The sequence below is a fragment of the Eleginops maclovinus genome, chromosome 20, assembly GCF_036324505.1.
Source record: "Eleginops maclovinus isolate JMC-PN-2008 ecotype Puerto Natales chromosome 20, JC_Emac_rtc_rv5, whole genome shotgun sequence".
Taxonomy (NCBI): domain Eukaryota; kingdom Metazoa; phylum Chordata; class Actinopteri; order Perciformes; family Eleginopidae; genus Eleginops; species Eleginops maclovinus.
In genome coordinates, this window is record NC_086368.1 from 21,779,058 (window position 1) to 21,806,891 (window position 27,834).

Consider the following 27,834-nt stretch of genomic DNA (forward strand, 5'->3'; position numbering starts at 1 on the left):
CCTTCCAACCAGTTGTCTCCGGAGACAGGACCCCGACAGGGAGGAACCATGCTGACCATCACGGGGGAGAACCTCGGTCTACAGTTCAAAGACATCCAGAATGGAGTCCGCATCGGCAAGGTGGCCTGTAACCCTCAGGAGGACCAATACATCAGTGCTGAGCAGTACGTTGACATTATCTTTGTCTTAATCTCTTCACTCCCACCCCTCACTCTTGGGCTCCCTGTTTCTGAGACTCTGTTCTCCCATGATTGTCTTTGTCCAATATTGATGTGACACTGAGTGCTTAGCACCACACTGCAAACTCCACTCTCATCTTACAAATAAAACCAGTTCATAACTGGCAGGTTCCTACCATATTTGGTACTGCCAAGTGCAGTCAACTTAGATCTGACAGTAGCTGAGTTTAAGTCACCCTTTATATCACTAATAATCAAAATGATAGCTCTATTAGAGTTATATTACCTTATGTAATCACTTTCAGAATTAATTTGGCCGTTTTGAGAGAAATTTAATGACATTTGAAGTGGGCGGTACATATCTTCTATAAAACTCCTCCACAGATGAAAGCTTGTCATGTGAACGCTCCCTCTTATTAAATTATGTTTACTGCTTTCTGGGAAATTCAGATGCACGGTGGTTGCCGCTGGTGGAGCTTAACACCCATTTTATAACTGAAGTAGTATTTTCTATGAAAAGTATTGTGTTTTTTTTAACCTGCAGTAAACACACAAAGGTCCTAGTTCTCTCTTGATAAATATCATGGGAAATCAGTTATTAGATTTCATTCAGAGTAGGGAAAAATAGACTTAATAACAGCCAGTGTGACGCTGGCACTGCAATACAATAACTATCCAGAAAGATCTGGGCCTTCACTGAAACTACTAAATAATAAGTTATTATTGTTATATAAGTCCCATTTTTATTTTGTGTTAAATTCATGTAGAAGCAGAAGAAATACAATTTAGGGCGAAGAAAAAACGGGGCCGCTCATCTCAGCTGGAGGTGTCCTAAATATTCCATTTCCAACTATGTAGCTGTCATTTGTACACAAATGCTCCATTTGCTGAGTTTTGCAGCACAGTACCAGCAGATTTGTTTTTCCCTGCCCCCTCACTAAGAAAGAAACTAAGAAATGTGTGACTTTGATGATTTGACAGCGACAACAACACAGTGCTGTGCATTTGTCGTCAGCGATGACGGGTGTAGAAATATCATAGTGACATGTCAGCCTTGATTTCTAATTTACAACCTCATACATTGTATTCACAGAACATCCCATGTGTTTCACTCCCACATGGAGCCGTGGAGTAATATTAGGATGTTCTTGTAACTATTTCTACACCACTTGTTAATTTTGTCCTAGCAATCAAATCCAAAAACCACCAAGGTGTCTATGTTTAACCCCGTCGACCCCGTAGCGCTGCATTGGCCAGTTGCCATAGCACCCGCAGTAGAAGGAGGGCGCGGCTGGCAGTGAGGCTGTCATGCTAATTAAAAGTGATGTTAGCCATACGGTGGCATTAGTGGTCCGCTTGCTCTCGTCATTCCAGTGACCCTATCACAGCTGCAGCAGAAGAGACAGGACAGGGTTACGGGACTGACAGCCTAGGTCAAAGGTCAACTGGTGGACGGAGGGAAGAGAAGCGGGTTCACTGACTGTTGGGGCGAAATGTAGACACTTTTTTCTTGATCTCGCTTCCTCTTTCTTTCTTGCGGCACTTGCTCTTCATACAGCCTGTGCACATTCCCTGTTTCTGTGATTGGAGTGAAATTGAATTGCTGGAAAATGCAGCACTTCTGGCCCTTTTAGTATTAGTAGGCTTGTCATTCACCTCTGTCATTAAATATTCACTAGATTCCACATTGAGAAAAGTCAATTATTGCCAGCAGTGAGGAAAAACAGAACCTGGTATAACCTTTTTATTGCCTTATCAGTGAATTCAGTTTGACAATTTGGCATATGTTTAATTTTTAACCATCACATTCCACCGCTGTTATTTGATTGAGGGAGGTATATTTCCTAATGTTGTCATCCTTACAAATGCACCGTGAACTCTCTGTCTCTCTAACCAAGTAATAACAGCTCAATGTATCCACCTGTCATCTGTGCAGTAATGAGGCGAGTGAAGCCGCAGTTTCTAACTGAGAGCTGTCCAGCATTTTAATCATGTCATAGTGGGAGACCTGGGAATAAATGAAAGGGAAAATAAAAACAATGGAACACACGGCATCGGAATGTGAAATTCACTGTGGCCGCAGTTGCCATGGCCACCTGCAGGGAGGATGGAAGCAGGAGAGTTAATAACTCATCTTGGGGAGGGAGAGAAGCTGGGGAGATGTGCAGGATATGAGCTCGTTCAATTAATCAGCCTCTCCCACTTTAACCCCCTCTCTCTCTCTTTCCTTCTTTCTCTCTCTCTCCCCTGCACTATCGCCTTTTCTCTCAGTCTCATTCCTTCGCTGTGGCTAATTAACAGTCAAGTGTGACTCCAGTGTGTGAAACATGAAGTGTGTGTGTGTGTGTGTGTGTGTGTGTGTGTGTGTGTGTGTGTGTGTGTGTGTGTGTGTGTGTGTGTGTGTGTGTGTGTGTGTGTGTGTGTGTGTGTGTGTGTGTGTGTGTGTGTGTGTGTGTGTGTGTGTGTGTGTGTGTGTGTGTGTGTGTGTGTGTGTTCGTTCACCCTCGGGCTACACTGCCACTCCTTCCCTCATTCAATCATTTCTCCAGTGGATTTTCATTTGGCCAGCCAGCACCCAGGGCCAATTGTGAGGCTTATGATTCTACACTACTCACTAATGCAGACACTCTCACACACACACACACACACGCATCATTTCCTACTGCTTTTTGTTATCTTTATGAACGAGGCTCTAGAAACAGTTTATTCTTTCCCTCTCTGTACCTTCATAAACTGGCCTCTGCCTTCCTTTCATCTCATTCTTAAGCAAACATGGTATCATTCCCACAGTATTTTGGTTGCTGCAATTATGGAAATCATCTCTCCAATTCTGTGTCTCACTTTGTTTTTAGGATTGTGTGCCAGCTGAATGACGCAACAGGTTACAGGGTGCAGGAGGCCCAGGTAGAAGTGTGTGTTAGGGATTGCATTCACCCAGACTACAAAGCCACCTCCACCAAGGCCTTCACGTTTGTGGTAAGTTGGTGTGTTGGATCAAATTATAGCAAAGACATGGTTTTTGGATGTATTTTGAGGCTGCGTTTGAAATCTCAGGCGCCCAGCAGCCATGATTTATCCTCCTGTCCTCTGCCTGTGTCCCACCTTAGTCTCCGTACTTCACACGGGTCGTTCCTTCCACTGGGCCACTGTCTGGAGGAACAAGGATCACTATTGAAGGCAGTAATCTCAACGCAGGCAGTGCTGTATCTGTGAAGATTGGACTTCACCCATGCCGCTTTGTGAGGTAAGCAAATCCCAATGACCTTAAAAAAGTCTGTTTGTTTGTTAGCTCATAGTTGATAACAATATGAGAGTGAGACAGGTGATTGAACACATTTAAATAACTATGTAGAACAATGTATGTGAAGCGTTAATTTTGCAAGATTTGAACATTCAATGAAGCTGATTTTTTTACTGACTAACAGGGTAAAAAGGAAAATAAATGATGTCATTGAGGAAGTTTTCTTTGTGCGTTACGTTCCTCTGTATATAATTATGTCATAATAAATGAACCACCCTTTTTTACTTTTGCCACCTGCCATCTCCTCCCGCTTTGATAATTATAGTAATTCCCTGTTCCCTGGTTTGAAAAAAAAAAACCTTTTGGTCGCTGCCATTGATTTTCAGAAGGTCTAGAAAACGCTGCTGGCAAGAGGATGACCTGCAGTACTGTAATTCACAGCAATTGTGAGAATGACAGTGTAGCCTTTCTCTGGGAAGCTGATATCATTGTTCAGTTTAGCTGTGAATGATTTAAGTGCATGGCCCACGTTTTGTCAGAGTTATGACTATAATTTGTAAGGAATGATATGGTGTTGCTGGTAATTGGTAAGTCACATATTTCCTGCTTTGAGCTCATGTTTGAATTTTTTCTCTAGTTTTTAGAATAATCTGCCACCGTTTTCCTTTCATTGTTCCTAACTCTGTAAGAGATTGTGCCAGGATTTCAAGAAGAGGAGACAAAGATCCAATTTGATATGACTCTAATTCCTTGAGCCAGGAACTGTATTGTTTCCTTAAGTCCCTTCCTGGAAAAGTGACAGCAAACTGAGCTCTGGACTGAATCCACTCGTGTACGCTGTCTTGCAGATGGCAGAGAAAAAATATTGCCAGTGAACTAAAATAAGCACCTATATAGTGAAAGGAATTTCTAGGCAGACAGTGAGTGAGAAGACAGTTAACAGTCTTCCTATACATTTTACCATTGAAACTGAGGCACTAGTGTTTATTCTTGTTTTTTTCATTCTTGTTTCTGTTTTAGAGCAAGTTCTCTATAACACTGATGATTTTATTATAGTGGTTCCCTTCTCCCAGGCAACAAGTGACAGGTTAAACTAATGAGCTTAGACCTATCAAGCTCTTTTTTATATCATATCAAAAGAAAAAGTAAAGGCCAATTTAAAGCTCTGAAGCCCATTCCGAGAAAGGTGAACTTAATAGTCCTGGCCTTTCATTCGCTGAGCAGCAATAACCTTTATGGCCAAAGTAATGAACTGGTTGAGTCCATCTCTATAATGTGTCTTTGTATTCATTGGGGCCTCCGCTTTAATCAAAACCTATTTACCCCAAGTCACTCATCCTCTTATCTCCCCCTGCAAACCTGTTCCTCTCCTCTTTTCTTCCTTTTTTTCGAATCCCCTCTTGGCTTTCTTTTGTGTGGCCGCAACCTTGTCAAAAATACATACGCGGCACCACAGGCGCTCTCGGCGGCGACAGTGTTGTGAAAATGATTTCCATGGAAACGTAGCACTAGTGGAATATGGAAAACTAGTTATATTTTTCTTTAAACCGTCCTTCTATCTTCGCCCCCTCTTCAGTCCACTCTCGCTGTCCAAATTACCTCATGGGAGATGGCAGGGTTCTGTCCCACAAGGATGACCGATGCTCCAGTTTTTAAATTTTTGCTTCCTTTTTGCCAAGCATCCACATCCAACTCCACCAAAATACCTCCAAATAGGTTTTTACCATTAGACTTCTCCATCATCTACGTTTCTGTGGATTTCACTCAAGCAGCAGATAACGGAGGAGGATTTGTGTACCAATGAGCCTTTTCTACTCCTGTTCTGAATTTCTCACTGCGCCTACTGCCTTTATGTCTGCATAATGCAAACACATCCATTTACTTACACTTGCAGTGTACTGTTTAATGTTAGCAGACGAAAAATGACACAAAACACCTACTTACACAATGTTAATCTTTGACCTGCACTTTATTTATATGCAAATTCAGACTTCCTCACAGCCATAGCACCTGCTCCACAAACTGGTATGCACACACACAAGCGCACATGTGCTGTCTCGCAGGTAGCCATACTCCCGCTGCTCGGCCAGCAGTGTCTCCCCCCTGGCAGGGGGAGAGGACGGGGGAATGAGCCACTGGAGTGGAGCACAAAGTTTCTGGCAGTGGCACAAAGTTTCCCAGCAGGTCACAGCTGGCTGCCTGTCTGCTTGGGAGGGAGTTACATCACACAGTGCGACGACCAGCCTGATCTGCCACTTCAGATCTATCAGCCAGAGAAAGCGCAGGAGGGAAGGAGAGACATAGAGAGAGAAAAGGAGAGGGAGAGAGAGCTTTGAAGTACAGCACTCTGTGATTCGGATGATGAAACCACGGCTGGACAGACTGAAAGATGTCAGCCTTGTGGATGGGCTATTGTGCAATTCCGTGTGTGTGTGCAAGACTTTTGTCGCAGCTGATAAATAATTTATGCGTTATTTAAGGGATGAAGTAGGATTTTTTTGGTCCTGTTCACTTGCTGTGTGTCTGTCTCTCAGGTTGTCAGACAGGCAGCTCCTAAATACTCAAAATCCTTTTCAAGAACTTCTGGCTTTAAGCACACAGTCACCTTTAAGAGAGGCCATTGAATGTAACATCTCTTTTTCTCTTCCCCCCCGTCCTCCCTACTTCTTTCATCTCCTGCTCTTCCAGGCGGAGCAACAAAGAGATAGTGTGTGTGACCCCGTCAGGACAGGTCTCAGGAACTACGCCGGTCATGGTGGACATCAACTCTGCCGAGCTGAGGAACCCAGAGGTCAAGTTCAACTACTCAGAGGATCCCACCATCCTTAAGATCGAGCCTGACTGGAGTATCGCCAGGTGAGGACACAATTAGGTCCTGTCCGTTAGCTGGTCTGGGTGCAGAAGATATAAAGTTTTAGCATGAATAAGGAGGATTTTCTGTGTTGAATAGAAGTCTTAAGCTCTTTCAAAACTGTGACTGCCTGATTGATTAATCAAGATACTGCATACACTGTTCATGTCAACCTTGATAGTGATACACACTGAATTATTCAGGGAAAATGTTTGAAATCTGGCCAGTTCTTTCATAAATAGAGGCCATTTTCAGGTTTTGCTATCTAACTCCATCTGCTATCATTGTATAATGTCATATGATTATTTCATTATGTATAATTCACATAAACACAGTGTTTGATCAACAATTCAGCTTGATGTACATCTATAGAACAGATACAAATGCATCAATACATTATTTATCCGTGATGGTGGACGTGTTATACATTAATGCATTTTTCAAGGAGCATAGCCAACCAAACTGAAATATGAACTCCTTGGAAAATACTCCACTGCTGGTTCTCGAAGCAACAACTATCTAAATATTCGTCTCCATTTTCACTCTGGTTTGCTTTTCAAAGGCATATTATTTATTCTGTGTATCATTATGTTTTAAAAGTAAATCTTTGAGAGCAGGAACAGCAGTAAAGTAGCTTCCTGAAGCACTGCACGGCTACAGTTGATGAGCTGTAGCAGAGATGTATCTGTAAATATTACTTGACTTATTGAAATGAGATTGCATATAGCCACAGGAAGTTTTCCTGTGCAAACACTGCACAACACACAAGCTGTGTTGTGGAGGGGGAAAAAAAGCTTGGAGCTTCCTATTGCTAATGGGCTCACTTGCATGACCTAGAAACACACTGGTTACTGTCTCATTTAACTTCAAAAGTACAGTTCCAGGAACTTGTCATATGTTAATTTTAAAGTATGTTTATTGTTGCATTTGCATAAATCTCTCATATAAAGGCTATATTCAAACAGTGGATGGATCGCAATAAATAGCCATGGGTTTAGTCTATATAGAAATTCATTAAAACAAATGTATTGCACAAGTTGGTGGATGCTTTATATTTACCAAGCTATTTGTCGCCGGTGACCCTTTTGTGAAGGTTATTCTTTGACAGACACAAAGGTTCTTTTTAGTTTTAACTTTCTAGACGTTAAGTCGTTTCAAAAACACTGAAGGCATTTCATATTAAAAATCAGGTATGGGGAAGGTTGATCATATATCTCTTGTTTTGATATATATGCACTGTGGCTGGTATGTTCCAGGTATTTCTTTAGGAGTTCTCTCCCTTAAGAGAGTCTACTTTACATTTTTGCACCAGACTCTTTGTCTGTTCAGACAGTGTAACAATCCACTCCTGCATCATCACAGGGGGTTGAGGTGAAAATGGAAGCCACATTTAAAACTCTGCAGGGAGACAAAGTCTCTTATCATGCAAAAGAGGTGTGAGTGGATGAGAAGTCTCATTTGGAATAAGATGAATGAAATGTTGAGGCGAGAGGGAAACGGGAATGAAAGTGTTGGTTCCAGCCTTGGGGGGATATAACCTCGGCACTCGGCTTGTGTTCTGTGTTTCGCTCAGCGCTCCCAGAGGAGGAGGTGCATAGTTCTACAGGCCAATCACGCTTTTTATTTACCAAGCTATTTTGTCGCTGGTGACCCTTTTGTCAGGGCGATTTCAAACAGCACTGATCTGACATGACTCAGACCTGTTTCCTTCCTTTCAGGAAGAGTTCTCAGGCTAACGACGAGGATACATTGCACTACAGAGATTGCGCGACACTCCACCTTGTTTACACAGTGTGATACAGTGCACTGTATACTGCATACACTGTATATGTGTGGAAAAGATTCTTATCCTCTCACAGAACTTGTCTTGAGGTGCCACATATTCAGAGTTGCCTCTAAATTTTCTATTCCACAAACAGAGGTGTGATTGTAAACATTTGTATACTCCTACTGGCTTTCCAAACCCGCTTCTATTTACTAATTAAACATTTATCTCCGTCCTAAGCCTTCTTAGAAACCCAAAGCCATCCTTCGCCTTGTGTCCTGCTAGCTTTTCACCCTCCTTCAGGATCATTTTCACCTTCAGGCCTGCGAGCCCCATCTGGTCCCCTAAAAACACAGACAACTCCCTGGATGTGAACATTTTGTATTGTTTGCCCTGAGACCATGTATATTTATATTTTAAGATGCTCCAGTTCCACCGTGGAATGCATGTAATGTTTGGTTGAGTAAATCACAAGCCCTCATCTGCCACTGCTCAGAGAAAAAAACACCAGAGCCACTGAGAAAGAGCAATGATCCAACGCTTAACAGCAATTATACCATGGTACAGAATATGCTCTTTTTTCTTGTGTATTATTGCCTGCATGAAACCAAGCCATATACCAGCCAGTATATGATTTTTTAAGTGCGACTCACAGTGGCACAATGCTTCAAGCTTCGCCTTACCCATCTCCAGTTTTAGGTTGTGTGCTGACTTATTTAGCTGCTGTCAGAACACCTCGCATCAGATAAAGTTCAGCCTCCCAGGCCAGCACGGGCTGTCGAGGAGGCATTGTGGGGGAATAGGACTCTCACCCATATTACCTATGCCAATGCCAGTCAGCGTCACAAAGACCTGAATAGGTCACAGGTGTAAAGGTTATACCACGTGTCGGATCACAGACAGACGTGCAGTTTCTGAGCGTATCCCAAGCTGAAAAATACCGCAGTGCAACTTTATTTCACTCTGAGAATACTCTTTCGTGAGGTCCCGAGGAGAGGCCAAAACCTCTGGCTCTCAGGACTGTTGCTAAATATTCGCTTATTCTTCCCTCCAGCCTCCATACAGGTTTAAAGAAGCTTTTAACATTCATGCGAGGGCTTTAGCATCGCTATCATTACCTAAAAATGGGCTTCCATGAATAAGCAGGCGAGAGGCTACAGCAGGAGCGAGCATTAATGGTAAATCACCAACTGGAGGGCCCTCTTGGCTCCCACAGAGAACAGATTTATTAACATTTATCTCTACTGAAAGGCTTGCTGAATCGTGTAAGCACTTAGAACCTGCAAGACAAAAAAAAGTACAGCAGGAGATACATGAATGTGTGACACACAGGTGCACATAGAAGAGGTTTTATTGTCCCAGTGCTATTGTATAACGGTTTGTTCTGATTTTCTCTACAATAAGTCCTCTAATCTCTTTTTTCAGTGGAGGAACCATGTTGACCATTACTGGAACCAATCTGGCAACCATCAAGGAGCCCAAAATGAGAGCCAAGTATGGAGCTGCCAAGTCAGAGAATGTAAGTGGTGGACCCAGACACCCGCACACAGTTTTTATTGACAAAACAAAAGAAAATGAGTTGACTTGGCAAGTGTGATGGAGTGACACCAATATAGACACACAGGTTTCTCTCTCTCCCTTACTGTCTCTCCGCTGTCTCCCCCGCTGTGGAAAAACTGATTTTCAGACGTTGCACACACTCCTGGGACACAGACACCGACGCACACACCTGACCCGCCGGTCAACCAGCCAAGGGCCCATTTTCTGTTTGTTTTTGATGTTGAATTTCCTTTTAGCAGTTTAACCTTTGAAATGTCAACCAGCAATAAAGCGGCTCCGGCAAATCCCCCTCTCTTCACCTAGCACCACGGGGCTTAGCTAACCTTTCTCTCGCTCTATGCTGAAAGTAAAAATATCCCTTCTTTTTCCTTTGTCCCCCTCTCTGCAGTCATTTTAACTCCACTTGGTTAATGTTTCTGTTGACCTATAAACACAATTCTGTTCTGTGTCTTGATTTTTACACATGCTTTGTCTGTGAGGGTGTTAGTGTGTGACGGACAGAACATAATGCAAGGCTATAACATGCTGCGAAACTATTCAAAGGTCTGTTTAGCCGCGCTGTGTTATTGTTAACAGCTACTGGCTGACCTCTCCTGTTACTCCAAGAGTCATTACAGTCCAATTTGTCGACTGATTTAAGTGTCGAACCCCACGGGGGATTTCCAGATGATATCAACACTGATTACAACACCGCTGTTTTTCAGCCAGCCTCTTCCTCATTATGTCATTATGGAGATTTTGTATCACTCGTATCACATCTTCAAGCTATCATGTACAAATACTGTTTATTATGTATTTGCTAAGGGGATCTTTTGTGTGAATATTTTAACGTACCTTTCTTAGAAATGTCTTGTCAAGACAAAAACAGTGTGAACGATTTAGAAAGGTTGTAAGATAAGACATTAATTCAACTCATGTAAACTTTTGTTGTATTTTCCTTGATCTTCTCATACCCTGCATCCTTCTCATTGTCCTCTCTTTCCCTCTTACTCTTCCATCCTCCCCTTCTGTAGAACTGCACGGTTGTCAGCAACACAGTGATGGTGTGCCTGGCGCCCTCTGTGGCCGCATCAGAAAAAGTATTCTCGGAGGCGGGCAGCAGTCCCGATGAGATCGGCTTTGTCATGGACGACGTGCGCTCTGTGCTGGTGGTAAACGAGACTTTCAGCTACCACCCGGACCCCGTGTTCGAACCTCTGAGCCCCACGGGCATGCTGGAGCTAAAGCCCAGCTCACCACTCATACTCAAGGTAAATTGCATTGTGCTCTGTGCATTGATCTGTTTTGGCCTGGTTTCTACCTGGCTTTGCTTTACATCCATCACATCTTTTCTCTTTCAATTCTCCTCTTGAATCTTTCTTCTTTTGTGTGGCTATCCTTCCCATTTCTTCTTCCTCTGTCTTTACCTTTTTCCTTTCTTAGTGCCCTCTCAATCATCTGTTCTCTTGTGTTTCTTCTTACCTCTATTCATGCCAACCTTTCTGATTTCATTTCTGCTCTCTGTCTTCTCTCCTTTTACAGTAGGGTGAACCAAATGGTTTTATTTACCAAGTGAATCATTTTAGGGTGGATTTTGTGGTGGTTTTTCATTAAATCCTTTAATCGAAGCAACTCTTTCAAAGTCATAAAACCCACTGAGATTCCAGGACAAAAATTAAGTTAACTAGGTGTGAGTAATGTTCTTGTAATGTTTAGTAGCCTCTGCATAATTAATCTGAAATTAGTTATTTGGGAAAATGCTGCAACAACCTCCCAGTCAGCATACAGTACAACTGATAAGAGGCTGTCAGACATTTGAAATGATTTGCTCCAAACATTCCTGTACAGACACTCTGCTCCCTCCTTTCTCTTGCTCTGAGAGTTTTTCTTTCAACCCAGCCGTCTTTCAGATGTGCGTCAAGCTTGAAAGATGTTATTTCTTCACCTGCTTCTTCCAACGGGGTTTGGAGACCTTTAAGAGAAAAAAATATCTTCCAAAGCGCCCCTTTAAAATCAGGTGCAGGAAAGGAAAGTAATGTTTATAAAGTGGACACATGCGTTGATATGCCACCTGCTCAGATTATTATCAGCTATCTTCTGAAGAGAGACTTCCTAGCCATGTTTACTCCAAATTATAGAAGCACAACGTTTTTAAATCCAGAGTGCATTTATAAAGGCTAAGCCCCACCCACCCACGCTGTCTTTTGTCATTTAACCTCTCCCCTCAAACTTCAAAGCATCGGGAGCGAAAGAGAAAATTATCATGCAATTTCATGCAAAAGAAAAGCCCTTTTTGTCTAGGCCAATCAGGGTGGAGTTTAAGAAATAAAGAGTCACGCCTTTCAACCCGGTAACATTAAATATAATTCTTTAATGAAAAGCTCTGATTGCCCCACCTCGCTCCGAGCGAAGAATTGCAGAAATAATCAACACAAAAATGGCATCCTATTATATAATTGAAGAAAAATTACACATTTTCTCAGCAATTATGTCGTTGTACTCAGCAATGCAAAGCAATTTAAGATGAGGAGGAAGAGATGGCAGAGGGGAGAAGAATTTCTGTTACTGTACTTTTGTGGCAGCCCTTAGCCGATAGATGTGGATCAAATAAACGTATCGCTTAGAAATGTACTGCATAAGTATACAATAAATGAAGTTCATCATTTTCAACTGAGGAGAATTGTCAGAGACTTACGAAAGAGTAAGGACAAATGTCCCGAGGATTTTCATATGTTAGTGCTTGATCAGTCTGATTTCTGTGCAGTGTCTCCAATGAACAGTGTAAAAGCACTGTTGCTATGACTACCTGCAGTTTACCTTGCGCAATGTGACTTAACTGTTGATGGACACCTTCCAGCCAATCAGAAACAAATACTTTTTTCCACAGCATAACTCACAGTAACAGTGAATCCTTTTGTGCAGATTATTATTTTTCTAATTTTGAACAACAACCATATGTAAGTAACTGAAAAATGTGTGCGTCTGTTTCCAGGGCCGTAACCTAATTCCTACAGCCCCGGGAAACACAAAGCTGAACTACACGGTGCTGATCGGGGAGACTCTCTGCATACTCACCCTGTCCGAGACCCAGCTGCTCTGTGAATGGCCCAACCTGACCGGAGAACATAAAGTCACTGTAAGTAAAAATGTAACTTTGTCTAGATGACTGTTGTTGTGTGGTTTCCTTATTGTGTGATTGGGTTGTCACACAAAGCAAAACAAGGATCATCTGTATTTTTCTGTCTTCAGTACCTTTTATTTCATCATCCAGCTTTATTATTTTGTTCTTGCCACCTCTGGAGCATCTGGTGTTCACCTCTTTCAGTCGCTCAGCCCATCTTCTTCTATAGCTCCAGTTTGCAGTGCGATTTCCGCTGTGCTATTCATCTCCCCCTTTTTATGGCAATCCACTTCCTTTCTTCATATTCATTCATCTCATTATTTCCTCCCCAATCCATCAGACTTAAATCTCTTGAATTACTCTAAATTTCTCTTCCTCATTCATAGATCTGCTCACACACAAACACATCCCCTGTCTTACACCGCTGGCGGTGTTTGCAACTGTATTTATGTCTTAGAAGCTTTTGATCGGTCTCGTTTGGCTGCCATCCTCCTTGGGATTTGAGCAGTATTGATATTCAATAGAGACCAAAAAATGCTAGTGGGCGTGAGAGGTCTGTGTCTATTTTTACCCTTTTCCATTTGGTATTCCATAGACGTAAGCCAGTTGAATACAGAATAAAAGAAAAAGAAGACAGGAGGGAAAAAGCATATCCCAACGTTTTTTTACTCACGTGTTCTGCAAGCCATCACTGTTTCGATGTGATATGGTTGAAAGTTGTATGTGTGTGTGACTGTGTATAGTGCCCCAGGGCACAGATGTTGCCTCCCCCAACCCAGATATAAAGGCTTTTAGGGAGTTTTGGCCTGCACTTGGCTCAACTCGACACAGCTTGGTTTGCCACTATAAATGCAATGTGGGATTTAGCAATAGTGCCTTGCAGAATTTATTATTAGTTTATTGGATTTCTAGCAGTTGTGGCCAGGTGTAGCCCTAAAATTACCTTTATGTGGGACTGTAGCTCTCGTAGATACAGATGAATAAAAAAATACAATCCTGTATAATATTCACATTTCATTTTGGTAGCAGCATCTCATTTTTTTCTACTTGTATGTATCTGAATGAAAATGGCTTACAGCTTCAGCTTGGAAACCTTCCTAATTGTGCTGCAAAAAGACCCACATCTTTTTTGTATGTGGTCTAACATTTGTGTCTGTCTACTAGGTGCGTGTTGGAGGCTTTGAATACTCTCCTGGGACCTTGCAGATCTACTCAGACAGCCTGCTCACCCTCCCTGCCATCATCGGTATTGGAGGAGGTGGTGGCCTGCTCCTGCTGGTTATCATTGTGGTGCTGATTGCCTACAAGAGGAAGTCGCGGGATGCCGACCGCACCCTCAAACGCCTGCAACTGCAGATGGATAACCTGGAGTCCAGAGTGGCACTCGAGTGCAAGGAAGGTGAGTTGCGACCATACTTGATCATAAGAAAGGGTGTGACACTAACCACTCAAACCTCGATAGTTGCTTTCATAATCCTCGTTGTTTCGTAGTTTTATCATTTTTCTTCACAAATAACCTCCCAAAATAACGTTCTGTAAATCTGACTCTCGCTGCAGTTTACCTTATAGGCTGCACAACTCCCATTCAATAGTCCTTTCCATTTCTCCCTTTTTTTGCTTTCTCTTTTACTCTCTATCCCTCTCACTGTCACCCGTCCCCCTGCTGTTAGGTGGCAGCAGTGTGTGTGTGTGTGCGTGGGTGTTGGTGTGTTTCCAGAGGAGTACTTTGATCTGAGCCAGCCACCAGATGTTGGCTCTCCACCCCACGAGAGAGCTGCCTGGCTGGCCTTACTAGCATCCACACTGAGAGAGGGAAGGGGGGAGATGGAGGTTAGATAGATACAGGGCACAGAGGTGGGAAAGTGAGGGGTAGTAGTACATTAGCATATATTCAGTTGGCAGGAAACGAGCATGGATCCAGGGAGAGTCTATTGATGCTGCTACTGGTTTGTGTGGCAAGAGTGAGAGAAGCAGATGGGGAGAAAGAAAAGGAGAATACTGATAACCATGATCATCACAATACATTTCTGTAAACCTGTAATACACTGTAACAACATAAATACACTGTAACTAGTGGGGGTAAGACTCCATATTCAAGTATTTTTCTATTTATGTGTCTTTAAACAATGCAGCATGGCATTCAATACATATCAGGGACAAGTAAAAAATGGTCATAGTAAATGCAACAATGGCCGAAAAATCTTCACTTCTCTAGTATGTGTAAACTTTCCAAAAGGCCTGATCCTACACCTCCCATAATGCAACGTGTCTTAGTTTTTTTATTTTTGTTCTCTGGTGAATGTTGCCTTGTTCCAGCCTAAAACTGTAAGCCAATCAGAGCTTTGATGGCATGATTTGAACATTTGTGACACACACACACACACACACACACAGGTCATACAATGATTGGCTGGGGTGTAAGGCAGTGAGTCCAAGTGCCCTGACCCTGTCTGTCCCCTGCCATCACCACTGTCTGGAAGACGACAACAGGAAGGATGGGAGGAGGGGGGACAAACAAGGGAGATTAATATGGAGGACAACTAGAGAGAGGAGAAAGGGAGGGGTGGTGGGCACTGAGGAAGGATGGATAGGAAGAAAATAAAAGGGTCAAAACAAGAGGGAAAGCAAATATTATTTCAGAAAAAAGGAGAGAGAGAAAGTTGATCTGAAGATAGGGGGAGATAAAAAGATAATGCAACTTAAATATTTGGTTGCAGAAGGAGTTGGTGGATGAATAAGAGGTCAACATGGAGTGAAAAAGAGAAGGGAATGAAATATGTGGGGTGAATAAATAATGGATGATTGGTAGGGATGTGTAACCCCTTCTTTCCTGGCAAAGAGGGCACCAAACAGAAAATTATGGAATATATAGATGAACTAAAAAACAAATGATGAGAAGAGATGTGGCAGGCCAGGGAAAAAGAGACTGATTAGTGACGCAGAGAGAGACGGATGGCACGAGTGAACCAAACAAACAGAAAGATGGAGAGATGCGCATGTAGCAGAGGAGAAGCGACCATAGGGGAGAGGGAGGCGACCTCTAAGATGTCACTTTGAAGGGAGGAAGGAGGATAAAAAAAGAGAGATAGAAAGAGGGGAATAGGGTGACACGAGCCATCTGTTAGTCTGGGCTCTGGTTCGTTATTTGTTTGGGTTGTGTGTCAATGTGTTGGTGCATTTTGGGTGACACTATAGGGCACACAGAGATCGGGTTAATGAAACCATGGAGTTTTATATTTTGTATTGACTAAAAAAAGAAACAAAGCAATACAGCAACTATTTTACGGTGTGTGCAGGAAAGGATTGTATCCCATTTGTTCCCTCTAGATGTGACTTGTGAGGCCACTGGAGTATACAGAACGGGGTCAGAACACACGCTCGCTGGGAACGGAAAATGTGTAAAAACACTGACACGGACTCACATTAATCATCTGGGCACTAGGTTTTGTGTTCAGCTGTGGGGCAAGACAGGAAAAAGTGTGTGTGTGTGGCTGCTGGAGTAAAGGCATGTGAGGTAGCAGTGTGTTATGTGTGTGTGTACACACATGCTCATGTTCCTGTGTGCAATTCTATCCTGAACTCCCCTCCAGCCACTGAGAACCACAGCATTTCCTCCACCCTTCTCTCTGCTCTCAGCACAGAGCGATAACATGATGCTGCTTTTCACCGCTACACCTCCACATGCCTCCATCTCCTCCTAACTTTTCACCTGTGTTGGCTTTTACCGCTCTAAAACATGTTGTTGCTGCAAATCAGATTTACTGAGGCATGCATGGTCAAAGACACAAAAACAGAAGCTTGATAGTTCATTGCACACTTTCCCAGGTGTTATCAGTTGATTATAGTGCAATGTTAAGCTTTTCCATCATTTTAATCTTTTGTGCATGCTGTAAATGCTGGGTTTCTTTTTTCCTAATATTGTTGGGGGGGAGAATGCAACTATAACTTGAGAACACAACCTTCACATCTAAATAAATGCTTCTTTGCTACTCATTTTGCCAATTGATAACACAACACTGTTTTAACTTACAATACTTTATTGTCAGATTAAGTCTAAAATGTTACTCGCATCACAGCAGTTTCATTTGCATCATCAACAAAGACACATATTTATTCTTGTAAAACCTTTTTCATAAAAAATGAAACGAGAGCGTGTAAAATAAGCTTTAATCAAGGGACCTAAAATGGCTGTTTTGTGTTCAGCTGCTGCAGAGCGAATGCAAAATAGAAGCCTGATTATACTTTTTGTCAAAAAACACAATGCTGTAGACTATGACTATCTTGTGCAATTTTAAGCCTGTATTATAACAAAACTTTCATCATGCAGTAAGAGAACCCTTATAATATACGTTTCTAACCATTACTTGTCTTGTTGCACAGCCTTTGCAGAGCTGCAGACAGACATCCATGAGCTGACTCAGGAGCTGGACGGAGCAGGAATCCCCTTCCTGGACTACCGCACCTACGCCATGAGAGTCCTCTTTCCTGGGATAGAGGACCACCCAGTGCTCAAGGAGATGGAGGTACGGGTCAGTAGAGAGCTCTCAGCTCACTTTCTCATAAATACTCACTGAGAGAATGAAACTCTGTGTTTGTTTGGATACTTGATTACAAATGGTCTAATTGGAGAAGAGATTTCAGTAAGGAAAAAAAAGAGAAATTCATCAACCATTTGCATTTTGAGTTTGATCACGTTGTTAGAAATCAAAAAGTTTGGGAGATAAATATGTCTGAATAAAAGCTGGACATACATTTGATGAAGATCATTAATCAATTTTCTTCTGTAAGAAATTTCTACAGTTCAAAAAGGTTCACATTTTGTTGCATCTGTATGAGGTTTTGATCTTTATAGGCTTTTAAGAGGGGTTAAACTCTACACATCAATTTAAAACAGTTGTTAGAGGAAGGGAAAGGTCTAGAGCAATCAATACGATGGAAAGTGGGAGCTACATCATATACTGGTGAACCTGAACATGCCCACCAAACTTTCAAGTATTTTATCTTCAACTGCTCTTTAGAGAAAGAGCACTAGAAAGAAAAGTAACTTGGTTGGCAGAAAGTCTCGTAATGCAGTGAAGGGAGCGAGCAATGTCCGAGCCCCTAAGACTGCAGCTGTGCAGGTGATATATTGCCTCTACAGGACCAAGCCTGTTTGAGGCTCATGAAGTAGCAATGTTCACACATTCAATAAAACACTCTTCTCTCTACTACTGCTCCCTTCTCAAGAGGGATCACTCTATCACTCCCATAAAGCCCGGCTGTGAGGAAACTGTAACGCAGCATGGATTTGTACTTCCATCATTTCTCTGTATACGTTAGACTCTCACACATGCATCACCTAGAAATGCTCCATTGACATGCATGTAAGGTGGTGGCTGCAGGGAGACATGCTGTATCTGCTGGTGCCATCAATGGTATTCCAAAGGGAAAGTGCAGCGCGACATTGGATTTTCATTTGTATGGCCCAGGCAATCACAGGCCACAGTAGTGCGCTAGCAAGCAGATCAATTTCTTATTACAGCATGAAGCTCACATTCTCACTTCACACCTCTGTTTCTCTCCCTCAGAGGGGCAGACCTGCCCTCTGCTCTGAGAGAAGAAGAGAATCAGTAAAAAGGGGGGTACAGTGAATAAGGGAGGGAGGGGGAGTGAACTGGGATATAGGAGAGAACATTGAAACAATAAAAGTGCAAAACTTTGTCTTTCTTAATGCATATTTAAGATTATTTTCTCCATTTCTTGATACATTTTGGGGAGTGTGTCTGTGTGTGCATGTTGCCCTTTTGCCAATATACCCTTTATCTAATATTCCTCCTCCTTACTCATACTTATACATCCATTTCTCAACTTAAACTTACATCCTCCTTTCAATCCTGATCTCAACCTTTTCGCTCTTTTCTATATCACTTTCTCATCCTTCACCTCCATCCTTGCCTCCCTTTTTATTTCCTACCTCGCTCTCCTCACACTCCTTCTCCATCATCACCTCTGTTCAATCCTCTCCAGGTCCCCGCCAACACGGAGAAGGCCCTGACACTATTCGGCCAGATGCTGACCAAAAAGCACTTCCTGCTGACCTTCATCCGCACCTTGGAGGCGCAGCGGTCCTTCTCCATGCGGGACAGGGGCAATGTGGCCTCCCTCATCATGACGGCGCTGCAGGGGGAGATGGAGTACGCCACGGGGGTTCTCAAACAGCTCCTATCTGACCTCATCGACAAAAACCTGGAGAGCAAGAACCATCCGAAGCTCTTGCTCAGGAGGTACGAAGATACAGGGGATAAGAGGGATTGTCTGGGCTCTGCATGAAAACAGGTCACACATGCACAGATAGTTTTCCCACCGAGGGTTTAAGTTTAAGGTATGTCCCTTTTTTTATACCAAGGGGACCTACTGACTGGTTTGAGGCGTCCTTGAGAAAAGGCACCCTAAGGGAACAAGGCACTTCTTTCAAAAAGGACAGAAAATCCATAAAAAAACACATAATTATTCTCACTTTAGTCATCAAATAAGAACAGAATGGATGACAAAATTATAAAAATAGAGAATATGATGCTTATTGATTATGTCAAGCTATATGTCTTTTCCTTTTTTCCTTTGGATAAAGTTATGGAAGACTGTAGACTGTGGCTTTTAGGGGCCTATGTGACGTTACCTCCTTTTATCTCTCAACCTTGTCCCTGTCAGAGAGGATTACACCCCTGAGCACACACACACTCCCAATGGAGCCGCAAACAGACACTCTCTCCGACACACAGTGAGAAAGGTAGAAACAGTACGAGGGATGAAGGGGCATGTAAAGGAGAAGAAGGGGAGGATTTACAAGGGAGGGTGTTAGGGAAATAGAGAGAGTGGATTGGTAAAAGGGGAAGTTTTGCAGCAGTGGAGGGAAAGAATGTGAGGTGAAAGGAGAAGGCAGCGACAGAAAAGTAGGTGGAGGAAAGTGATGATTGACAGAAAGAGAGGGCAAAATGTCTTGAGGGAGACTGGGCTGAATGGGAGGAGAAACATGGATGGAGCGAGAGGAAGAACAGGAAGGAAGAAAAGGCTGTAGGAAGGTGCAATATGGTGGAAGAACAGATAGGCAGAGGGAGAAAGAAAAGGAAACATGAGCTCTTGCAGGGCATCGGGCAAGAGGAGATACACATATTTAAGGAAAGACACAATTAGAGAAATGGCCTGTCTCCAAATAAATTGGAATTAGACATTAAATGATAAAAAAAAAGTTATGTTTTTTTCTCCTACTTCTCCTCTGAGAGATATTTAATTAAAAATCTAATCAAATAAATGACTCTCAGCCAGTGTGCCTGTGTGAAGCCTTTTCCAATCCCCTCTTGGGGCGCGCGGTCACAACACGCTCTCCCTGCTAACTACACTAGCCTCGGGAGCTGGCGTTAATAAGCTCTGCAATTATAACACATGCTTCACCCTGATTTGGTCTTTTTCCTGCAATAGATAGACTTTAGAACAGTTTTATTTTTAGACATAGTACACAGAAAAGCAAAGTAGAAAGACTTAATAATCTGCTCCCATGTGGATTTACATCCCTATGGGTAAATGACACTCTTGCATTAGATGCTTTCGGTTTGCTTTGCATGTTATAGGCTCGCTGTGTGTGTCCAGGAGAGCTGCATCAACCATTTGGACTTGTTTTACTCTAGTGACGTAGTTTCCTCAAATTAGATGATGTTACAAGTCGCCTACTATCGTGAACCTGACATAGCCATAAGCGTGTTCTGTCCAGGTGTATTTGCCTCCGTCCGTCCTCAATTCCCTGTAGCCTCATCTTTCATATATTTTGCTGACGGCTATGAAAAACTAAAACTGCTCCAAATACATCAAACAATACTCAGCAGTCAAAACCGGGAAGCTAGCGGAAGCGTAGGAGTTCACGTCTTGTTTCTGCTACAGGCCCTCACTGGTTCCACTAGCACATTGGCCTAGTTTCCTGTGTTTTCCCTTACTATTTCTCAACTGTCTATAAAAAAATAAGCGCAAAGTTGACAAGAACAAATCTTCCTGCGCTGTCATTTCTCAACAGCATACGCCTTCCTTCACCTTTTTACACCTCGTGCTTTGCTAATGACAAGAAGACAAATATTAACAAGAGTGTGAGCATGTGGCCCAGTTAGACAACCCAGTAACCCAGCAGAAGGCTCTCGTGTGCACCCCCCATCCATCTAAGAGAAAACAAGGAATGGATAATTAAGCAGTCTTGCTGTTGTAATGTAAAAAGGAAAGACGTTAGAAAGCGAGGATGTAAATCTGAGGACGATGATGGAGGGAAAGAAAATAATCACTTCTTTTACCCAACAACCGTTAGCGCCGGTCTCCCTTTCAGCTGTTTAACAAATTAGACGCAATAAGTCCGTTAATTACAATGCCTTTTAATTGCTCTGCTTTCACTCGCCCGGTTGTTCACGTGTGTCCGCTCAGGAGCGTGCGGAGGTTCCCCTCATTACACGGCAGGTTGTGATTAACGAGAGGAGTTAACAAATTATACTAATTGCTTTATTTTCCAATGAAGACGAGTGGGTTTACTTGAAGGAAGGGGGGAATGTGAGTGGGGTGAGACAATGAAAGAAATGCAGGGGTATGTTTTGCCAAGTTAATTTGTTTGCATGTGAAGATGCGGGGAAGGGGGGTAAAGAAAAGCAATGGAAAGGGTTCAGTTGTTTGAAGGGTAACCGCACAACGACTGATAATGCAGCATGTTCTCTTTGATGTGCCGGCGCGTCTTAAATGCCTTTTCCCCCTCATGATGAAAGTGTTGGTTTATGCCCAGAGATCGTAGCCCAGAGGGAGGGGGATGGGTGTTTGTTTGGGTTCTATGTTGAAACACGGAGGAGCAATTTGGAATGACTCCAAAATCTCTAACTGTCTCGTACAGAGGTGCTTCTAAAGAGTAATCATTTTTTGTTTGTTTTTTCTCCTTCCTGCTCTTTGTTTCCTTCCTTTCACTGTCAATCTTTTGTTTGATTTTTCTATTACCTTTCCCTCTCCCTTCTCCTTTCTTTCTCTCCCAGGACGGAGTCAGTTGCTGAGAAGATGCTCACCAACTGGTTCACCTTCCTGCTTTACAAGTTCCTCAAGGTAAAATAGTCCGTCACACACAGGCAGCCACACACTAGTTTGGAGGCAATATTAACACCGCTTTTGTTTGAGAATAGAGGAATGCTTCACTAACACACACACACATTCACAGCTGCAGTATTAGATAAGGCAGAAGCAGCAGGCTACCTATCCCTTACCTCCGCCTTTCATGTGGTAAATTCTCCTTCCTCAGAATTGAGGAAGCTGTGGTGTGAAGCGCTGTTCAGACACAGCCGGTCGTGTTGTTGTGATTGCCGTAGCCTGTCGCAATAACCTGTCCTCTCTTTGTGTGTGTGTGTGTGTGTGTCTGTGTCTGTGTGTGTGTGTGTGTGTGTGTGTGTGTGTGTGTGTGTGTGTGTGTCTTTGTGTTTGTATCCTATTTCAAAGCTTGGGGGCTTAGCGAAGAGGAAGGCAAAGATCTTACACAAATGCAAACTCTTATTTCTTTGTCTGTCTGTCTGTCTTTCTTCTCTTTTTAGTTCTTGTCCCTCAGATATGGAATCAAGGAGACTTATTGAGGCTTAAACGGTGTTAAATTCTTGTTTCCACACACACATTTACTACATGCAAACATCGCTGCAGCTAATCAGTTAGCAGCGGGGCCTTAATCCCCCGCCAGGATAGGCATTCTGGTGAACAGTGAAACAGCCAAGCCCCCGGGGGTGCTAGTTGGCATCTGTGTGTGTTTGGTGTGTCAGTTTTGGGTGTGCATGCATATGTGTTTTGGCTCAAGACTGAGTTGGGTTTAGAGACAGGTGAGTGGGATATTGTTGGGGATATTTTATGACCAACTTATTTTTTTTCCACTTTAGAGAAACTGAAAGGATAAGAAAAGGCTGAAGGATGTAGAGTGAAACTGGTCAGAAGTGGTAATAGATAGCTGAGACGAAGTACAAAAGTTTTAAATCGAAAAAGAGTGCAAGGGGAAGTGAGAATGATTGGGAAAAATCACTCCTGAAGCAAAGACCGCTGTAGCTAGCAGCAAGGTAACCAACCTGGCTTTTATCTAACCCATGCATTCCCCTGTGCCTCTCTTGCTCCTGGCTTTGTAGTGGACACATAAGAGAAAGGCCTGGAACTACTTCACAATTCAGCCAGGTTCGATTAGAGATGGGTAAAGGTCAAGTAGTTGTTCAAAGTGGAAGGAAATAGATAAAGCTTTTCACTTACCAAAGAGAACAGATTTAAAGGAAACAATCATGCCATTCCTTTTTTGTAACATCTCATTGTTATAGTATTTCTGAATAAATACAAATGATGCCTCATAATGGAATATGACAATGTTATAAACATAGAGCATCAGCTTTTTCCACACTGAAAGGAGACAGAGAAGCAGCACAGAGCTGCTCTCTATACTGTTAGACAGAGAGCAGGTCAGCCGGTGTGCTGTGTGTCTCCACAGGAAGCAGACAGGGCTAGATTATCCCACAGAGTTCATCTGACAGCTCACCAAGATGACTGACATGTTGATGCATGAACCAGCCCGGCGGCAGGGTGCCCTTTCTGCGGCTCAAGGCACATGGAGTGGCATGTTGAGGCTTTACAGAACACTTCGAAAATGTGATAACATTTTCAACTGCATTAATTTGAGTATAATTGGGTTTGGGTTCTGATAGTATTGTTCACCTTTGTTTTCATTCAAATTAATTGTACTTATTGTCTTTTTTCTCTGTAGCCTGTTGCTGCATTTCTCAGAAAGTGCATAAAGGAAAGATAGCCAAAACTACAAAAATAAAACCCAAGCCCAAATAACTAGAATTATCCTTTAAAGACAAAGTTGTAAAAGTAAGCAGCGCTGAGTCGTCAGGCCAGCAGAACGAGTGTAAAAGAGAGTGAGAGTGTGGGGGGTAGAGAGCAAGGGGCTAAAACCTCCCAGAGCTCGTTGCCGGGTTGACACGTCTCGCACACCAAAGTGCTTCTCCAAGCGTTTTTCTGCCCTCAGTCATTAACCTGCTATTAACTCCTCCATCAATTGCCACTCATTCACACTCACACTCTCTGATTTCTCCCCTTCTTGCTCACTCACTCCCTCACACACAAAAATAGAGATTTTTACAAAAAGGTGTTTTTTTTGTTCTTCACTGAGACGCTGGGGAGATGCTGGAGAGTGTGTGAGGAAAAAATAGTGTGTGATGTTTTGAGTCAGTTTACAGCATGCCGTTAGCCAACACAGGCCATGGCCTCGTCCTTAACTGCTCAGCCTCTGGTTGGCTTAAGAAGATTAGAAATATAATTGGAGAGCTGCTCAGCCGAGCTGTGCGCGTTTTGCTGTTGTTTACTTTTTTCTAAGTAAAGTTTTTGCACAGTTAGTGGTTTGCATTTTAACAATCTGTCTTTCTCTCCTTTTTATTTTTTTCCTCTCTCGGCGCCCTGCCTTTCACTTCTATCGGTCTTCCTACTTTCTACTTTCCCTTTCCACTCTCGTTCTGCAGGAGTGTGCTGGTGAGCCGCTCTTCATGCTGTACTGCGCCATGAAGCAGCAAATGGAAAAGGGACCAATAGACTCAATCACAGGAGAGGCCCGCTACTCCCTCAGCGAAGACAAACTCATCAGGCAGCAGATTGACTACAAGACTTTGGTCAGTACACAAACACATACTAGTGGACACAAAGACACTTTTGGTTTCAGATGATAGAACAGACTAAGTTGATATTGTACTTTGTCCTGGATTTATACGGACCCAGTGAACTTTGAAAGTCTTACTTGTGAAGGACAATTTTGAAGGTGTTGGCAACATTTTTAACCTACAACCCCACAAAATATCCTTTGAAGCTCATGGCACAAACATCAATGCTGAGAAAACTAATTGGAGCTATCAATTCTGATGAAACACCCTTTTAATAGTAATAAAGAGCTGTACGTGGCCCAGTCGAGTATTGATTCTTAAGTGCTGTTGGTGGTGGTTTGCAAAAATCATCGCAGGGTCACACTACCAATAAACAACCTTCCCAGTTTGTAATGACTTCAATCTTAATGTGAAATGTTTCCCTCTGACCTCTGCCCTGCAGACGCTGCATTGTGTGAACCCGGAGAATGAGAACGCTCCGGAGGTGACAGTGAAGAGCCTGAACTGTGACACCGTCACTCAGGTGAAGGAGAAGCTGCTGGACGCTGTGTACAAGGGAACACCCTACTCCCAGAGACCAAAGGCCTCAGATATGGATCTGGGTAAGGAGAAGGAAAAATGCCACTCACACACACACACACACACACACACAAATATACTCCAAGCACAGGTGCAGTACTACAGGGTGTAAAGAGGGAAACATTTCAAGAGCTCTCTGAAGCAGGAGGGGGCCTCTACAGAGAAGTGATTCTGTCTTTACTCAGACAAGAAACGTAGTCAATGTAACTTTTCATGAGTGTATCCACGACATCTATGTCCCATTTCTCTCTATATTTCCTCATTTTGAATGACTGAACTTTAACTACATCCTCTTCGTGTGACAGAATGGCGGCAGGGTAGGATGGCACGCATCATCCTGCAGGACGAGGATGTCACCACTAAGATCGACAATGACTGGAAGAGACTCAACACCCTGGCTCACTATCAGGTACACACGCACAACATAACTCCTGTGATTCTTGGTGTCTTGATGGAGCAATATCTCCTCATTGATTTGTTTTGAGCATTATTGCTGATTTGAAATTGCAGTATGTGTCATGGTTGTCTTTATTTTAAGTATATCTTAGCCTGTTTAATGTTGTAAATGTTATTTATTCACATCACAGTCATAAACAAAACAAAAATACTATTACAGATTAGGTGCTCACGTAAACTAGCAGCTATGTAAATAAATGTAGCACAGTGACTGTTTGTGTAATCTAGCGGCTTGATATTTTGTGCAGTCCTAACTGCTCTTGAACTTCCTGTTTCAGGTGACCGACGGCTCAGTGATTGCCCTGGTGCCTAAACAGAACTCAGCCTACAACATCTCCAACTCCTCCACATTCACCAAGTCTCTCAGCAGATACGGTATGATAGGATGTGTTTGTGTGTGTGGTCCTTCGTCTCAAAATATGTGCATGTGCATTTCTAACAAGACCAAGTAAAAGCAAAATGCCTTTAATATATTTGGATGAGTTCTGACTACTACAATTACAGATATTTTATTTCTAACCGTATGTTGAACTGCTTGTTTCGCCATTCTGTAAACTGTTTTTAGACAGTATAACCCGTACTAGTACTACAATTTTGGTTATTTAAGAAACTTTCATCCAAAATTCACAGTTTTTTGCCCCAAAAAATCATTTCATGTCAATTCCCATCATGCACCTCACAGAGGATGGGCTGGTTTTGTGTCACTGCATAGTAACTGCTGGATTACCTTGCTACTTGTTCCTTTACTGACAATCCCTTCAAATTCTGTCTGATGCTTTTCGTACATGCTATAGTGTACAGTAGGAATAGATCCAAGATATTAAATGTTCAAATATGTAAGATTAGCTCAAAAAATAACATACGTTTTCCACACCTTATAGGCTGTATACTGTACACTTAGAATGCATGAGAACAGGATCAACGTATAATGGTACTGATGCTGCTCTGAGGTCTAATGGTCCTATATATAGATTACTGTAACATAACATTGTCAGTTGACATTTTTTTCTAAATAACAGAAACCTGAATTTCTAGAATACGTCTATCTTTCATGCCAAAAAAACCACAGTCCATTTAGAAGACCTCCGTTTCATCACTTTTTCCTCTAATCCATCTCCGGTGTACAGTAACTCTGTTCCTGAGTGTTTCCCCCATGACACACACACACACACACACACACACAAACATAAATACTCACTAACACAGCCATCACCCTCACTCTGCTTTCCTGTTTCACATTCTCTCCTGATGTTTTGAACCTCTCAATCCTTTCCTGTTTTGTCGCCAAAGTGACAAGCATTCAAACTGAGAACGTAATGCTCCGTGTCACAAAATAGGGGATCACTGTCCAACAAAGGGAGGTTGGGAGGGAGGGAGCAGGAGGGAGAGTGACAGGCAAATTCATTCTGGAAAGATAGAGTGACACGCATGTAGAAGGATCTGTAACCTTTTATTAATCATTTTAACTTCACGCAGATAAGTATTAAGTACTCCAGATTTCTTATTCATGTTTTTATACCTAGGTGCTTTTTTGGTTGAAATAGGGATTAAGACCAAATGAGTTGTACATAGAGACCAAGCTATCGGTTGTTATGACAGTTGTACCAAGTTACATTTATCTGAAACACCTTTACTTCTCAACCAGAGGTTCAAAACAATAGCAAGCATTATTGAAGGCACTGTCTCTGGGTCTACCTGTGATTTCTGACGATTCGTTTATCTGCACTTTTTTGTAAGATAAACTTCGACCTTTAAACTTCCATTTCTATATTTACCTCCTTATTCCTGGATGCAAAATATGTATTCAATTAATATTCAAGAAAAACACAATATTAAGAAACACAAGTTCAACACGACATTTGTGTCTGTTCTTTCTTTTGGGATTTTTTCGGAACTTTTACTAAACACTTCTCTGTCTCTTCTTCCTCCAGAGAGCATGCTGAGGACAGCCAGCAGTCCAGACAGCCTGCGCTCCCGGACACCGATGATCACCCCCGACCTGGAGAGTGGCACCAAACTGTGGCACCTGGTGAAGAACCACGATCACTCAGACCAGAGGGAAGGAGACAGAGGGAGCAAGATGGTCTCTGAGATCTACCTGACAAGACTGCTGGCCACAAAGGTAACCAGAACAACACACATACACACACACTTACTCACTTTAATCTATGTAGCCCACTTCCAGCCTCCACCCCTGACCTTTTGTATGGTGGTGGTCTCAGAGCTCATTAACATTTTTCATAACCTTTTGCCAAGACACACATATGCACAGGAATTAGTGTTTGTGTCTTAATTAGGAGGTTGACCTTTGACTATTGAGCTGTTTGTTCGGTGTAACTGGGCCCTCTGTTGGTGGCCTCAGGGCTTTCAGGCCCAGGTCTTTACCCCGCAATCATCACTCATCAAATTCCTCCATGTCCTCCAGACCGCACTGTGGAACCGG

The 27,834-nt window shown here is 42.7% G+C and overlaps 1 protein-coding gene across 2 annotated transcripts in view; it reads left to right on the forward strand.

Moving 5' to 3' along the window:
• Window positions 1–27,834, forward strand: part of plxna1b (plexin A1b) — a 174,517-nt gene that overhangs the window by 139,996 nt on the left and 6,687 nt on the right. The window contains exons 13-28 of one of the 2 annotated variants that reach the window (XM_063910537.1): window positions 13–164; window positions 3,032–3,155; window positions 3,287–3,423; window positions 6,109–6,276; window positions 9,462–9,555; window positions 10,610–10,846; window positions 12,568–12,711; window positions 13,861–14,095; window positions 17,077–17,225; window positions 18,703–18,959; window positions 21,723–21,789; window positions 24,222–24,368; window positions 24,799–24,958; window positions 25,241–25,344; window positions 25,670–25,766; window positions 27,323–27,513. In XM_063910537.1, the coding sequence (XP_063766607.1) occupies window positions 13–164; window positions 3,032–3,155; window positions 3,287–3,423; window positions 6,109–6,276; window positions 9,462–9,555; window positions 10,610–10,846; window positions 12,568–12,711; window positions 13,861–14,095; window positions 17,077–17,225; window positions 18,703–18,959; window positions 21,723–21,789; window positions 24,222–24,368; window positions 24,799–24,958; window positions 25,241–25,344; window positions 25,670–25,766; window positions 27,323–27,513 (2,463 nt within the window). The remainder of the gene's footprint in view (window positions 1–12; window positions 165–3,031; window positions 3,156–3,286; window positions 3,424–6,108; window positions 6,277–9,461; window positions 9,556–10,609; window positions 10,847–12,567; window positions 12,712–13,860; window positions 14,096–17,076; window positions 17,226–18,702; window positions 18,960–21,722; window positions 21,790–24,221; window positions 24,369–24,798; window positions 24,959–25,240; window positions 25,345–25,669; window positions 25,767–27,322; window positions 27,514–27,834) is intronic. The other variant, XM_063910538.1, reaches the window with a different exon arrangement.